Source organism: Rhinopithecus roxellana, chromosome 12 (genome assembly GCF_007565055.1).
Source record: "Rhinopithecus roxellana isolate Shanxi Qingling chromosome 12, ASM756505v1, whole genome shotgun sequence".
NCBI lineage: Eukaryota > Metazoa > Chordata > Mammalia > Primates > Cercopithecidae > Rhinopithecus > Rhinopithecus roxellana.
Window position 1 is genome coordinate 33,420,720 of NC_044560.1, and position 15,629 is coordinate 33,436,348.

Below are 15,629 nucleotides of genomic sequence, written 5' to 3' on the forward strand. Positions count from 1 at the left end.
AAGGCTTTAGGGCAAGAGCCATGGCCTCTCTCTTACTCCCTTCTAAAGCCAGACCTGGTTGTCACCTTTTTTCAAAGTTTACTTTCCCCCTAAAATGTCTCTTTATCTTCAATTTCTTTGCTAGGGAGTAAAGTAAGGTGAAGAGAGGAGATTCTGGAGACTATAAACCTACTATTGATCTAATCTGTATATGTCTAAACATATAACTTGGACCAAGCCAGAAAAACCTACCCAAAGGACAGAGCACTGAAGTATTAGACAAGGCAATAGATGCTTCTAACTCCTGTCATACTTTTCTGTTCTAACTCCATTTTATTTGCCTCGCAAGATAGTGTTTTTCTATATTAGTTACACCCTCAAATAATATTTCTATACTAGGTCTAACTTTAAAAAAAAAAAAAAAAAAAAAACAGTGACTCAAGTTAAACTCAAACTTATCTGCAGGAAGTACTCAAAATGGAAAAAAAAGTTAATAATTCAGTTTTTGTCAATCATATAGTATCAAGCTTTAGAACTTACACACTAAAGAATACAAGAAGTGGTACAATAACACTGCATATGGAAGACTTCATTGGCAGGACTCCTGTCCTATTACAAAGGAAAGCTTTATGTAACTCACTTAGATTGTTATACAATACAAAGATATGTGTGTATATATACATATACACACACACACACACACACACACAAGATTAACACTAGAAACTATTATCTATTTCAGAGGGTGTGTTAAATGTCACTTCATCACAACTCTTCTATATCTTCTCTGCTGTGAAGTGTTAGAGCCTTCATAGGTCTACTCAGAAACATTCTTAAAGATTATGGCAATTATCGAGAGGGCTCATTAAAAATAAGGTGCTAGTTTTAACCCAAAAGATGATTTTGCAATATACAAAAGGCTCAGTTTTAGCAACATGGAAAGTGGAATCTTAAGAATGCAGATTTAAAGAGAAAGCCAATGTTAATTTGCCAACTTTAAGAATCAACCACCAAGTAAGATTAATTTAGTCATTTTAAAATGTTTTTACCAAAACTTCTTTTCGCATTTTGTCTAGGTTTTATCTGTAGGGTAGCATTCCCATTCTACAGATGAAGAAGCTTTCTATGTTGAGGTAGAAACTTAAAGAAACCCATTAACATGAATTTTGAACACATACTCTCCATAATTACTCCTTTTGAAAACCTAAGCAGGGTGGGGAGAGAATAGAAAGTGAACTGTTTTGCTACTAATTCAGTGTAGGAGAGACCATTATTTTAAACAGTGGTTTTAAAAAGCTATTTAAGTTGAAACCCCATGATATTCTGATTAAGACACATGGGACCATGATCCTGTCTGCACTGAGGTGGATAACTGTGGCCTGCCAAAATTTCTAATCCAAAATTCCCCAATATTTTAAGAGAAAAGTAAAACAAATTAAGACAATCAACTCTCAAAACACACTTGAAACACTTCTTCCCAGGCTGTGTGTGTCTAACTTTACATCAATTTCCATTTTCTCCCCAAGCACTAGAGATGACAGCATTGAGTGGCCTAGAAGTATTAAACCTTAATAAGAGCAGGAAGGTATTGAAATAGTTTTTATTTAAATGCACCTATAAACTTTTACTTTGCAAAAGCCTCAGGTAACTGTAAAAAACATAGGGCTGTTATTTTTAAAATTTGTCCAGAAAAGATCCTTTAAGCTACTTTACAGTGGCTCTCACCAAAAGAGACACTGCAAAGGGGAATCAGTTAATACATACCGACTTAAAATTCTTTTAAGCAGGCATGGGCGTGGACGTTACTGGGGTGGAGAGACCGCAGTCCGTTTAGAGGGAACAAAGATATTTAAGAAAGGAATAATATGATGGGGCTGGGTAAAAAATAACTAAGCAGGTTTCCGTCTCAGAATGGATAAGGGTTTTTCCACTTCCCTTCCACTACAAGTCGGTGGCTGACTCCAGCGCATCCACACCAGGATGTGTCACATATTAGCTGTTTTGCAACGACATAGAAGAGCCTGGGATTTCTTCTCACTTTATCTCACCGCATGAGTTGCCCTAAACTGGGCTAATTTTCTGCGAAAACCTATAACCTCTATCCAGAACTTGAACGGAAAGGTTGGTTGGAGGAACATTACTTTTTTCCCAGAGCTCCCACGCTAAGCCCGCTCCCCCTTGGGCCTCGCGCCCGAGGCCCTGTCTTACCTTGAGAAGATATTTGTCCACGATCTCCAGGCCGCAACTGTTGCATACACACTTGCCAGGGGGGCAGCCGGAGCCCGAGGCCATGGACCGGGGCGAGGACGACGGGGACAGCGGGGCCGAGGAGGAGCACGAGTCCTCGTCCCCAGCTCCCTCGGGGCTCACCTGCAGGAAACCGCGAGGCGCAGGCGGTTCTAGATCCCTCCTCCCCTTCGCATCCCACCTACCCACACGGGCGGCCCCACCGCCTCCCCTCCCTTCCCCCTGGCCACCCAACCCCACCCACAGCTTCTTGAGGTTACGATTCTCGCCCTCTTCCCCGAGTACAAGCTCTGGCCACGCACCCTCCGGGGCTGCAGACCCCTGACCTTTCCGGACCCCAGGAGTCTTGCGGTCCTGCCCTCCTCGCCCGCCAGCTAACCTTCCCACCCCACCCAGACCCTCCCCGCCCCGTCCTCCGTCCGCTGCAGGAGAGGCCAGCTGGGCCCTGGAAAGAGCGCGGGGACAGCAGCCCTTCGTCCTGCCCCGCCTCCCTACGGCCAGTCTTGCCGGCACCCGAGCCCCTCCGCACTCACCAGTTCCTCTTCCCCGGCGCCTTTCCGAGTCCTCCCGGCCGCCAGGGCTGTAGTCCGCCCGCACTCCTCCGACATGAGCCCCTGGCACTGCGGAGTAGGAGGGGGAGAAAGTATGGAGAAACAGATCAGAAGTTCCGAGCGTGCTGCGCGCCCCAGCCTCGACGCGGGGAGCGAGCTAATGAAGGCCCTCAGAGCGCCGGGCAGCGCGTGCAGCCGTCACGGCGCCTAAGCCCGGGCGCCGCGGGAGGGCTGGCGCGCAGGCTCCCTCGCTGGCCGCTGGCGGCCGCCACCCGAGCGCCGGTAGCTGGCCCGAAGCGCATCGGCGCTCCCCGGGCTCCGGGTCCCCGGCGCTCACCCGGGCACGTCGGTTCCCCGCCCCCCCCGCCGAGGATAACAAGTTAATAACAATCATCCCGGCACAAAGCACTTTCCTTCCAGACGTCAATCATAGCGGAGCGGGGAACACCGGGCTAAAGGGGGTGCGGGGCAGGGGGAGGTGGAGTGCGAGAGAAGAAAAGAGGATTGAGAAGGGGTGGGAGAAGAAACTTGATTTCTTTAATAACCTCAATTAAAAGAGCAAGACACATATATATATTTTAAAAGGGGGTTTTTTGAATAGGATAGCCCGAAAGGTGAAGAGGTTTAATAGGATACTTGAAAGCTAATTACAGCGGGATTTAAGAAGCCTGGTGTTTGTTCCGATGACAATTTGAATGAAAATGCTTCAGATTAAACCGAGCCAGCAGCTCTTTCGTAAACTTACAGCAATTAGAGTCGCGAGTGATTTACACTCGTTTCTTTAAGGTGTAAATTGCCACTTATTGCTCAGTAAGTCAACATTTGAGCTACTAAAGGATTATTTTTAACCAGCGCAAAAAGCGGGTAGAATAATGGAAAATATCCAGCTGAATTTAATTTGTGCCATTAAAAGAACTCACGCAACCTCGGACAAAATGTTTTAAAGAAACAACGCGCGTTACTCAAGTGTTTCTAAGTATTTGCAAGAGTTTTGTTCTTAAACGAGAACGCAGCGTCTCTGGGGTTAGACTGCTTTCGTTTCCAAAAACTCTAGCTCTGGGGCGGGTGGGTCCCCCGAACTCGAGCCGCTTACACTTCTGCATTTCTGACTGTTCGCCTCCTTTTCCCTCCCTCTGGAAGCACCAGGCAAGATACCAACCTGGGGGCCTCCGGGACCCTCGGCCGAGACCCTCCCTTTCTGGGGTGCGCTCCCTACGCGGGACCCAGCGTAGCTGCACTGAGGCCGCGTCCTCACACACAAAGGGAGTTTAAGCAGAACAGCTCCGCGTTCGCCTGGTGTCCCCAACCAGCTTCAGAGCAAAGAAATAGTCAGGGGCGTCTCGCGCGGGTCCTGCTGAGGCACTCAGGCTGCTGATGATTTCAAACTTAAAACACCAAATACCCATAGGTCCTGCCTCCAGAGTGAGGTGAGAGCTTGTCAGGTTCCCCAGTCTACTCAGACAAACCGCGTGACTCGTTTTGTGCCCTGCGGTTTTCTTTTGGCATTTTAGGTAAAATGGCTCTCCCGGCCAACCCTGGGATCCCAGAGGCCTTTCTGGAGCCCCGCAGAGGGAGGTGTGCCTCAGGGCCAGCAAGTGTCCGCGGGCAGCTGAGCGAAACGAGCCGGGTCTCCGGTTCCACCGACAACCGCCCAGTCCTCCCGACCCACTCTCCCGGACAGCCACGATCACCGTAGCAAACAGAACAAAAGCACGACTCACATGGACCTGAGAGCGCCTTAGGCTCGAGGCTTCATCTCCCAAATTACAGTCTCCATGTCTCAGGTTAAGTGAGCTTTTGGGGAGGGAGTGCAATGATTACTGACTAACGCTACTACGTAATAAAAAAAAAAAATTGCCGGGTCTGAAGATGAGGCCGTTACAGGTAGTTTCTGAACTTCGTTTAGGAGCCCAAACAACTCTAGTTTCAAGGACACTGCGATTCAGCGGGTCTGGCCAGGCGTCGGCTCGCTCACCTTCTCAGGGGGAACTGCCAGCTCCGGCACGTCCTTTTCTTCTAGTTTACACACAAACATCTGATCGCTCTTCCAATACATGGCACTGCTAGGGCTGCTTATCACATACCAACTCCAGAGGGTCAGAGGCTGTCCGTGTCTGCGGATCTCCTCCCTCCCCCGCCCCGATCCACTAATAAAAGCTGATGCCGAGAAGGATAATGCTACAAGTGTGTCTTCGTCCAAAGAGGCCGCTGTGGCCTGACCACTTTCTGATGAACTGTTTTTAAAATTCCTTTCCCTACTTCACTGAGCTCCGTCCCTCCAGGAAAAGAAAAAAAAAAAGTTTTGTTTTCCAGAGGGTGGAACCTAATATAAAGGGAGGGGGCGTGTGGAGGAAAGTCTTTTCCTGGAGAAATAGCCTCACCTCTTCAAGGAAAACCCGCCTTCTCTTCATGTTAAAATCTTTATCAGGACACGCCAACTGACTTCAGGTTTAGTATTAAAGAAAAAAAAAAATAGGGGATGTCCTGTTAACTTGACTTCAAAAAATCTGCTGTCTGCATTTGCCATAACTTTTAAATTCTCGCTCCCCAACCCAAACCTAAACAAAGATTCAGGTTACATCTCTTTCTGCAGCAAGCAGAAGGGGAAGTGGAGGTCTGGGTGACTTGAAAGTTTTAGTCATTCTCTTGAAACTCGCAGCTCTCCGGTCTAGCCGAGAAAGGCCACCTCTCCTGGCAGCCTGGGGGCTGACTTATCTAGCAGTTCGCGCTCCCTTTCCGAAAAGTTTTCTCATTAAGATAAAGAAGGAACATCTGAGCAACACAAAAGCTTATGATTTGCGACTAGATTTGAAATCAAGGCCACAAGAAAGACAAAAGTATGTTGCTAATGAGTATTGCTCTTTCATCTCCTAGACAAAATTTAAGCCCTAGCAGCCTTGGTCTACTGCCTCAAGTTCTGACTGCGGGCGGGGGAGCAGCGGAGGGAGGTACTCAGGGTACCGTAATTTTGATTAAGACTGGAAGGTGTGTTTGTTTAAAACAGACTCTTTGTGGTATAAACTTTATTTCATTATTTAGTGCATAAAGACAAATTTGGCTAAAAGATTATTTTTTAATGATTTTTGTTTCCATTTAAAAAACTAAACAAACTTCTGAAACTGAGACCTAGGAGTCTATTTCTTAAAGGCCTTTAACAGAATCATAGGATTTTGCTTTCATTCCGTGGAAATATATATGTAAACACACACACACGCACACACACACATGTCTTATCTCCTTGCCTTGTTTGTATAGAAGAAAAAGATCGAAAGGATCTTGCCCAGAACCCAGCTCGGTCAGCAGCCGGCTAGCGGAGGAGATAGATAGCCTTTCCCGTGGTGAAGTGAGCCTGCGCAAGAGTCTGGGACCGAGTTACCACTACAAATTTAGTTTTTCCTCCATTGCGTTTTTCTCCCATAAACACTAGAGTCTTCAGAGCATTTTCCTATCGCCATTGTTTTTCTTTTCGCGCAGCTGCGCACACGTTAATATTAGCCATCCCCCTGCAGGTCCACTCTGGGAGATCTCGTTTAAATTTACTGAGCGAAGGGAGGAGACGCTATAATTAATCTGTGCCCTCTTAGAAAATTGAAAGATGAGGGTGGATTGACTTTTGAAAAAGCTAACTTGTGCGTGGGAACCAGAAAGACTTGTGTTTTTCATCAAGTGCAAAAATCGGTATTGGGGGTGGTGGGGAAATTCACATAATGCATTTTCCATGAAATAGCATCGTTCTGGAGACCGCTCTTCCGAATGGAAAGTCAGAGTCGTGCAGAACATTGGCGCCATCAGGTCGTGTATAGAGCAGGATTTCGTTGAAAGTGGAATTAAACATAAAGGTCCAGTTTGGATATTTAATTACTCTCTCTCTCTCTCTTTCTGTGTGTGTGTGTGTGTGTGTGTGTGTGTGTGTGTGTGTTAGGGTTTAAAGTGAATCTGGGGTACTATCTGGCTACTATCGAGGAGAATTTATCGCGCGGGTCATTTGGAGATCCAGAGAGAGCTAGAGCTGTGTTAGGGAAGTAGGGCGGGGGTGCGGACGTTTATGCGGTCTTTCCACCCACCCTTGCCTAATCAGGCGGCTCTCAATCAGGTTTTCAAAATACTAATCTTGATCTAAGAGCGTCTATCTCTGCATAAGTGGAGAAAATGATTCATTTTTAGAGGTTTCTGGGCTTGGGGAAGAAGAATGGTCGTCAGACAGGAGCAGAAGCCCTGAAAGATCGGTCCGGCCTCGCTTTATTTACTCCAGGCGCCTGTGGGATGCTGACCTGTCCCGTGGTGCATCTGCGCGTACCCATCCTTGAACTGTAAACCTCTGGGCGGTGAGTCAATTTCTATGTCCTGGGCGGTATAAGCCTTTGGCTCTGGGTCAAGTGTGCAAGAAGAGGGGAATGTGTTTGCTATGAATGCCAGGGCTGATCGTCCTGTCGGTCTGGGGTACAACGACCTTCTGACCTTTTGTCAGGGGCTGGCATAGGAAGGTATAGCTTCTTCATAGTGGCCAGGTTCCTTGGAGCTGGCGTCACACCTCTTACCCGCTCTCCTCCTCGGCTGGGGCAAAGCAAAAGTTACCCTGCTAATTTACAGGGGTGCTTGGGCTAAAAATCAAAAGAGTTTTTTGTTTGTTTGTTTGTTTGGTCTTAGAAATGAGGGTTTTTAGCCCAAACTCCAATTGATTCCAATTTTGAACGAAGACTCTGATCAAGAAAACATTATCTTGTGTGTCCACAGGTGGAAAAACAATCGCCTGCGTCGTGACAGCTCCTACCTACTAAATTGAAAATTTGAAAATCAGAGACCGCAGGCCCACCCAAGGTGTCTACCAACAGCTGCGGATCACAGGGCTTTTTGCAAGCCCATGGGAAAGACAGCCTGAGAGACTTTCGAGTGCCTCCTGTCCCAGGCTGTGCCTTTCCTGCTCCAGGCAAGCCTTGAGTGCATCTCCCTAAAAACCGATGGGGGCAGGGAAGGGGTCTAGATCCCGTGGAGCCAGGCCTTGATTGGAGGTCCGGGGCTGGAGAGAGGGAACACCAACCCACCCCGACCCCCACAGCTTCCACTCACCCGAAGAGCTGCCTAATTGGGCTGCGAGCAGCTGCGAAATTTGTAATCGTCTAATAAGCCTTCCGCCTCGGTAATTCTTATCAAAAGGCATAAAACTGATATTTTCACACCCAGCTCGCACTGCAGGCGCCGTTTATAAACATCCTTCATCAGTGGGATGAAATTAAGCCTGCATTGACAGAGGTCTCTGGAACTCGATATTTAAAAGCAATAGATCCGACTTAGCAAATTATAACTTTAAGTAGGGAAAGTCCCCACCAACTTGACTATAGAACCCTTTGCCTCTGAGCTCCTCGGGGTGAGTAACCACACATTTGAGAGAACTTAACCTGGAGGTTCCGCGGTGCTCAGGCAATCTCCGGAAACTCGGATCCCCGAAATACGCCTGCTACGGCTCCTCCCGCCCACCTTCTAGGAACTCGCCTGGGTCAGACCTGTGGAGACCAGGGCGAGGCAGGGCTGGAGGCTGGGAGAAAACGTGGTCAAAGGAGGCGCATCCAGGACTCCCGGGCGGCCTGCAGGCGCAGTACCAGAGCCCTGCTCTTGCGGACCCGAGCTTTACCCGGCCCGCGGCCCTCACCGCCCACCTCCGGGGCACCAACGCCAAGGGTACAGTGGGCCAGAGGACTGTAGGAGGCGGTGGAGGATGGGGAGACTTTCGCGACCATAAGGAGGTACAGATTCTGGCAGAATTCTGGTGGCGACTCCTTCGATCCCTGAAGGTGAAATCTCAGCTAAAACCAATCTGAAACTGCGGTTGTCACAGTTGGTTCACGGTTAGGAGACGGTGTCTTTGGATTTTTGCCGCCCCCACGCGCCCCCCCTCGCCCAGCGTAACCATTATAAATATTAGTCTGGGAAAAGACTTTAGGAGATTGCTTCTAGAGGTTCCTTCCACAAACTTGCGCTGCTCAGAACCTGCATAACCCCTCAGAGATGGGAGAGCTGTAAACGCGCTCACCTTGGGACTTACCGGTCCCAGACTCCTTTTTAGACCTTGCCACCCACAGTTTCTGAGGGTAAGAGAGGGGCGCGTTTATTCACGCCAGTGGAGGTCGCCAAAAATGGGCGAGGGCCTCCGTCTGGGACCCACCGGTCTCTCCCACTGTGGGCCAAAACTGAGGTTTGATGGGCTTCCCAGCTGGGCAAGCCTGCTCCACGCGGGACACCCGGGAATCCACTGGCGGGCAGACCCGGCCTTCGCCACCCGCCCCGCGGCATTCCTCACTGCAGTCTGATACGCCGAATGGGGCCAGTTGTCTCGAGCGGTTCTGGAGAACAGATAACGGAAAGCCAAGTTCTGCGACCAAGAGCCTGTACGAGTGACTCGGTGTTTCTTTTCAGCCGGTGCGCAGAGCGCCAGTAACCTCTCCCCGTCCGCTATGGAAGGAATAGGGGAAGCGTTTCCAGTCCAAGAGAGAGGATGGGAGAGAGAAAATTAGGAACCAAACGGAGCCCGAAATTAAGCAGGGCAGCCTGGAAAGCTTCCCGGCTAAACGCTATGGCGCGAAACGCTCAAGTCCGTTACACCATTTATTCATTGTGACATTTCCAAGCCGACAATCGCGCCTTAAGCACGCCTGTGGTTTGGAGGTGCCGGTTTTATATGCATTTTGCCCTTTAGAATGATAAACAAATCAGGACCAATGGAAACCTGATTCTAACCTGTTTCTACAGAACTCTGCCTGGATAATTCTGTAAAAGCCAAAGTCCAAGGTGGAGGGAGGGAGAGAAAGAGAGAGAGAATGAGAGAGAGAGAGAGAGAGAGAGAGAGAGAGAGAGAGAGAGAGAGAGAGAGAGACAGAGAGAGAGAGAGAGAGAGAGAGAGAGAGAGAGAGAGAGAGAATCCAACTCTTTAACCGCCTCCCTTTACCGCGTTTCCCTACAAGTCCCAGGTTAACGGGGCGGATATAGCCTTGAGTTCGCTGATCAAGGAGGATGGAACCGAGACCCTATAGGCTTCTCCTGCCCTTCCACATTCCCGTTTTCCCGCTTCCCCAGGGGTGTCTGAAAGCCCAACTCGGCCAGTGTGGCAAGGAAAACTAAACTTTATCTAAGTGCAAAAAGGCAGGCGCCAGATGGTTTTCTCGGTTTCTGGGGATGGGGTGAGAGGGAGAAGCGGGACTGTGCGAGCCTCCTATTGGCAGAATTGGATGAGATTTTGATAAGGGAACCCTCAGCTCAGGTTGTTAGCCAGTGTGAATGAGCCCCACACAGGCCTGTGCCATCTGCCCAAAACTTTGGTGTCTAAGGTTCTCCCCAGCAACACTTCCACCTCTGGTGTAACTCATAAAGCCACACTTTTACAAAAAAAGTTGGCCCAAGAATCTTGAGCCATGAATTTAAAAAACTTAAATAACTTCTATATGCATTTCTGCTACAGGAGAATGGTTCTTGTAACTGTGGCAAGGTTTTCTTCCTTTCCTTTCTCTCCTCCTCCTCTCCCTTCCTCCTTCCCTGCTTGCCTGCCTTCCTTTATGGGAGTTCAAGGTTTAAGAGGTATGCAACGTGTTATTATAGTAAGAGCACAGGTTTGAAGTTAGTCACATCTGTAATGGAATTTTGAGCAATTTAAATTTTTAACACTTGAGCTTTCTCATTTGTAAAATGAAGATGGCATCACTTGGAAATTGCCATAAAAATCATAATGTTGAATTAAGTGTTCATCCACACAGAAGGTTCTCAGTGAATATAATCTTTCTCCTACCACATCCTCCTTCACTTCCCTAGAGAGGTCTGGATGTAGAGGAGCCACCAAAGGCCCAGTTTCCCCAGTGAAGAGTAGGTCAATGTTCTTCAGCAAGTTGACCATTTTCAGGGGTTCAAACTGTCACAGAGGCTAGACGCACCTCCCTGGGCTGCAGAGGCTCCAGAGATGAGTGCAGCTGCCTGGAGCCACCTCTATCGTGGCAACTAGGCCCAAGGATGCACAATGAACACCTTTTTCATCTCCTTTATTGCTGGTTTATATGAGAGTTAATCTAGCACGTTCAAAAACGCTTGGCACCCTTCTGTCAGTTTGCACAACCTTCTGAATATTGTGAAAATGGCAGTAATGATAGCTGTTGATTATTTGTCAAATGCTCCCACTGACGTTGTGGCACACAACCCTACTTTCATTTGTCCAAAGCCATATTTTACCAAGCCAGGGCAGAATTCCAACCCAGACATCCGACGCGAGTGCCTGACTTTTAACTACTTTGCGGTCTTTGTCCTCTTTACTGTGAGTTCAGAAATTGATACTTTCAGTAAATGGATTCATGATAGTTCTTTACCACTCCAGCACAAGTGGTCCAGCCGCTAGCCTCTTGCCTCTGCCCACTTCCGCTGAGCAGCTGGGGGGCGTCTCGTGTCCTGTGGGGAAGACCGCCCCCTTCCCACCCCTACTCTTGCTGGGCAGCGGTTAAACAGCATTGAATGGACTGAAGTGCGGAATAAAACAGCCACGACCCCGAAAAAGGAGAACGCTTAAATCGGCGGTAAAATCTTTCTCTCTCCTTTTCCTTGCAGATTACATAATTCAATGTCTAATCATCAGCTAGTGGATCAAAATCTGGATTGGATAGACGGTGACTCGATCTCCCCACAGACTGAAGTCCTGAGGCCTGCGCTCACTTCTGGAACTTTCCTTTGGGCCTTGACCGAAACTCCTGTTATTGTGTGCAATAGCAGAGGCTGCGCTGCCTGGCTCAGTTTGTGCAAAGGCTATTTATTGTTTCTCATTCACCGACCCCTCCGGTGAAGTCTTTAGCAATAGTTTTTTTTTCCCACACAAACGTGAATAAAGTCAACCCCTGCAGTTCTTCCTGAAGCTCTACAAGCTTCCTGGAAGCAGGAACCGTGTGCTGTTCCAACGACTCTCTGAAACCTACTTCAGTGCCTGGCACTAGACAATAAAAAATTGCTTTCTGAATGAAAGTATATGCTGGCAGGTGCAGGGGGTTTCATGCCTTTCTCTGCCTTCGTAGTTCTAGCGCTTCCTACCTCTTTGCCCTTCTTGCCCAGTTCCTGCATCTTTCAATCCTTTGAAGAGCTAGGTAAGAAAGGGCATGGAAATTCTGACATAATAATTAGCAAGTGGCTTGTTTTTTGTCAGATGCCCGACTGATGTTGTGGCATACAACTTCACTTTAATTTGCCCACAGCCGTATTTTACCAAGCCAGGTCAGAATTCAAACCCAGACAACCCACACAGAGGCCTGACTTTTAATTACTTTGCTATTTTTGTCTTATAACAAAGGCTTATAAGCTGTTTATAACCTCCAAGGGATCCTCAGGCATCATGGTGCATTTGAGTTCTTCCCTCCTGAGAGAACTTCAGACCTCAGCGTTTGCAATTAAATTGGGAAACCTACCCTGGGTGCCTAAGAGACCAACTGGGTCAGGGCCTCTGTTTATACAGGAGGCTCTGGGGGGGCCAGTAGGAAGGTGTTGGATAGGAGAAGCCTGGGGCAAGCCCCCATAGACAGACTCTGGATGCGCACTTTGAAATGCTGTGTGTGATGGCCAGACATTGATGTAGATTTTGGCTTGCTTCAGGGTAAAAAGGGGACCCAAGGTGGACAGTCAGAATGGGAGCTGAGGTCATTTGGAGCCAGGTGCTGCTGCATGCTGTCCTCTCTGGACTGGAAAGGAGATACACCTTCGTTTACAGTCCACAAAAAAGAGGAAGAACACGGAGGAGACAGGAGGGCAGTAGATGGAGTCTTCACTCTTGAGTAGGACAGGTTCCACTCCACAGCAGGTCACAGTAGTGTGCCCTGGGTGCCTTGGCGGCTGAGCCTAGTCTCTCCCCAGTCACAGTCCATCTAAGCAGGAATAAGCCCTCGTCTAGGACTTGACTGGGATTCCAAAGTCCTGAAAAAGGGCTGGAAGACACCATGCAACCTGGAATGGTTGTACCAGCACTTGCGATATTGAAATTACTCAGCACTAAAGGAGAAAGCACTAGGGCCTTATTCTTAAGACTTGGTGTGTCTTCTTGGCGAGACACACCAAGATTTGCGAACTCAGCTATAACTGCTATAGGCTTAGAAACACAACAAAAATTGTTTTAGAAGTGGTTAATCCCATTTCTTTCCCTCAAATACCACGCCCCCCCCCCCTCAGAAGGGCCTCCAACAAGTGTTTATTATTATTACTATTAATTTTAAATGGTGTCTTTAGGTTGTTCCAACTTTCAGTAATAACACCTTGATCTGGCTAAGCTCTTTACAGTTTGCATCATTATTGTTTTTGCATCTCAAAGTTTTGGGAAGAAATAAATAGGCAGCAGTTTCTTTTGAAGATTTTAATACATACGATGCCTTTTCAAGGTTTCTTTCCCCTCCTCTCCTTCAGAATACTTCTGCCCTGCTTCGGTAATAGTTTGGGGTATTGTGTGTGGGGAGGAACCTCTTGTGTTTAAAAAAATAACTTGGATTAATCCATGTAAATCTGTCTTTTAAAGGTCAGGATGCAGAAAAAAAGTAGGCTGTAAACTAAGTCAGAATTCCTGCTTCTTTAAACCACCTTTCCCCCCAGGCTGAGAAAACTTTTTTTCCTAAAAAGACTTTGTATTTTTAGAGACGAATTTGCATCCTTTTATAAGAAGTACCACGGATTGTTTAGCTTTGCCTAGCTTTTATATATGTTGTCATATGTAGTCCTCACAATCTTCTGTTAAGTAGAATGTATTATTATGCCTGACTCACAGATGGGGAACCTGAAGCTCGGAGAGGTAGCCCACATTCTCACGACAAACTAGCGACAGAGGATGAACCTAAACTCATTACAAGGTCTTAACCATTGTGCTACATGTAAATAATATTTTGTGGCCTTGCATGTTGGCTGTGTGGCTCCTCCCAGTCTCCTGAAGCATTACAATAGAAGTGAAAATTCTCTTAGAAGACCTTGAGGATGGCGGAACTAGGGGAGTGGGGGTAGGAGGTGCGAGTCTTGAGGGACCTGAGCGCTGCGCACAGTTAGGTGGGAATGGAGTTAGACATGTGTGGAACCTGGGTCTGGGATCGGGGAGCGGGGAGGAGAGGGAGGGGGATGGGCTCCAGGAAGGCAATCAGCCAGGGGAGGGAGGTGGATCGCGTGATGGGCGAACACTTTCTTATCGCCTGCTGGTCATAAATATTGTTGCATTTCCTTGGTAACACCCCAACGCCCGAGGCGAGGCGGAGGCCCGCAGGGCGCGTTCATTGGGAGTTGAGGCCCTTTCTCGCTCCCGGAGGCCTGGGCTGGCGCCTGCCTTCGAAAGCGACCTCGAGAGAAACGCCCTGGAGCCAGGCAGGTCCCCACGGCTTTGAGGTCCCAGTTGTCCAGCCCCAGTGCAGGTTGGGAGCATCCCCACCGCGCGGTGCACTCCGGGAGGCACTGAGGCATTTGGGCGCAGGGCTGGGCGATGAGAGCCGGCGCCCCGGAAACAAGCTCTGTTCAGAAAGCAGGTGGAGGACCCTGTGTGATCCTCTCCCCCGCCCCTCCTCATCACTAATCCAAAGTCGGTGTGGGTGGCCGCGGCTCCGAGCGCCTGGACGCCTACCCGAGCCCAGGCCCTGAGACAGGCTTCTCGCGTCGCCCTGGTGGGTTTGACCGCCGCCCTCCTCGCATTCTTTTCCGTGGGAAACCCCAGGGCGGAGGCTTCGGTTTCACATGGGTAACATTCTTCTCCTGGGATCGGTCTTCTAGAGGATAAGACCTTTCTTTCCTGAGAAGGAGAGCCTGAAGGAGACTCAAGGCCCAAGCCCTCCTTCCCCTCCGCCGTATCTACTGGTAAATAGGTAGGTAATTCTTGCCCAACATTTCAAAAGTCCCCTCTGTGCACATTCGAGCACCCCACAGAACGCTGTGAAAATAAGAGGAAAAACCACAACCGAAACCAGCAACAAACAACAAGGCCACGGGGGCAAGGCCTAACTAGGCCAGAACAGATATGTGCGTGGGTTGTCCCGTGAGGTGGACAGGCTCCGGATGCCCGAGTCGGGAAGAAAGGCTGGAGGGAGTGACACGGCCGGGGGGAGGCCGCTGTCATTTCGGAGTAGCTTCGCCGCTTGCCTTCCTCGGGCGCGGCATCTAGGCGGGCAGGCAGTAGCCCTGGAGGGCCAGGCGCTAGGGGCCTTGGGCCTGATCATCACCCCGGAGGCCCGCGATTTCAGCCTCTGGGAGGGCTTCCTCGGGAATTCGAGTTTCTTCCACTTGGCTTTACTTCCTGTGCCAGCCATAGCCCTTGGTCCTTAGAACTTTTAATACTATGGTGTAAAGCTTGGGCAAATACATGTAACTGACCATGCACGAGTATATAGCCCTTTTAAAAGGTAAAAGGTAGGGTGTGTGTGTGTGTGTATGTGTGTGTGTGTGTGTGTGTGTAGGTCTACCTACGCACGCGCCTGTGAGATTCTTCTGGGCTGAGAATGTTTTCCGTTCCAAATGATAGATAGGCCTTAGACCCTCTGAATTTCTTTGGTTAAATCAAGGACTTAATTTCTTTTAACATGTATGAATAACTATATCATTAATTTTGGCCACCCTCATAGAAGTTTAATGCCAATATATAAGAGAATGCAAAAGGGAAAATATTTGTATGCCAAGTTTAGTCTGGAAAAATATCAGTAGCATTTCGTATTTGACAAAGACATACATTTATAATTTTTTTTTTTCCAGCTGGCAAGGGTATTGTTTTTAAATGTATATTCCATGATTATTGTTTCTGTTTGGTACTTTGGTCATTTGAAACACATCTGTTTCTGATATCGTCCCTGTGTTAAGCACACACTATTGTGTTAGCAAGATTTTACACCA

The 15,629-nt window shown here is 48.4% G+C and overlaps 1 protein-coding gene and 1 long non-coding RNA gene across 3 annotated transcripts in view; one reads left to right on the top strand and one right to left on the bottom strand.

The window, feature by feature from the left end:
* LHX8 (LIM homeobox 8) overlaps positions 1-8,768 on the bottom strand; it is a 30,896-nt gene extending 22,128 nt beyond the window's left edge. Inside the window, exons 1-3 of one of the 2 annotated variants that reach the window (XM_010359113.2) lie at positions 4,499-5,050; positions 2,760-2,846; positions 2,188-2,349 (exon numbers count right to left, since the gene is read on the bottom strand). In XM_010359113.2, the coding sequence (XP_010357415.1) occupies positions 2,188-2,349; positions 2,760-2,834 (237 nt within the window). In that variant the 5' untranslated portion in view covers positions 2,835-2,846; positions 4,499-5,050. Of the gene's footprint in view, positions 1-2,187; positions 2,350-2,759; positions 2,847-4,498; positions 5,051-8,750 lie in introns of those variants that run through there. The other variant, XM_010359112.2, reaches the window with a different exon arrangement.
* LOC104658953 lies at positions 6,371-11,777 on the top strand. Its single transcript, XR_747515.1, has 2 exons — positions 6,371-6,616; positions 11,355-11,777. It is a non-coding gene; the product is annotated as an uncharacterized LOC104658953 (long non-coding RNA).
* The last annotated feature ends 3,852 nt before the right edge of the window (positions 11,778-15,629 follow it).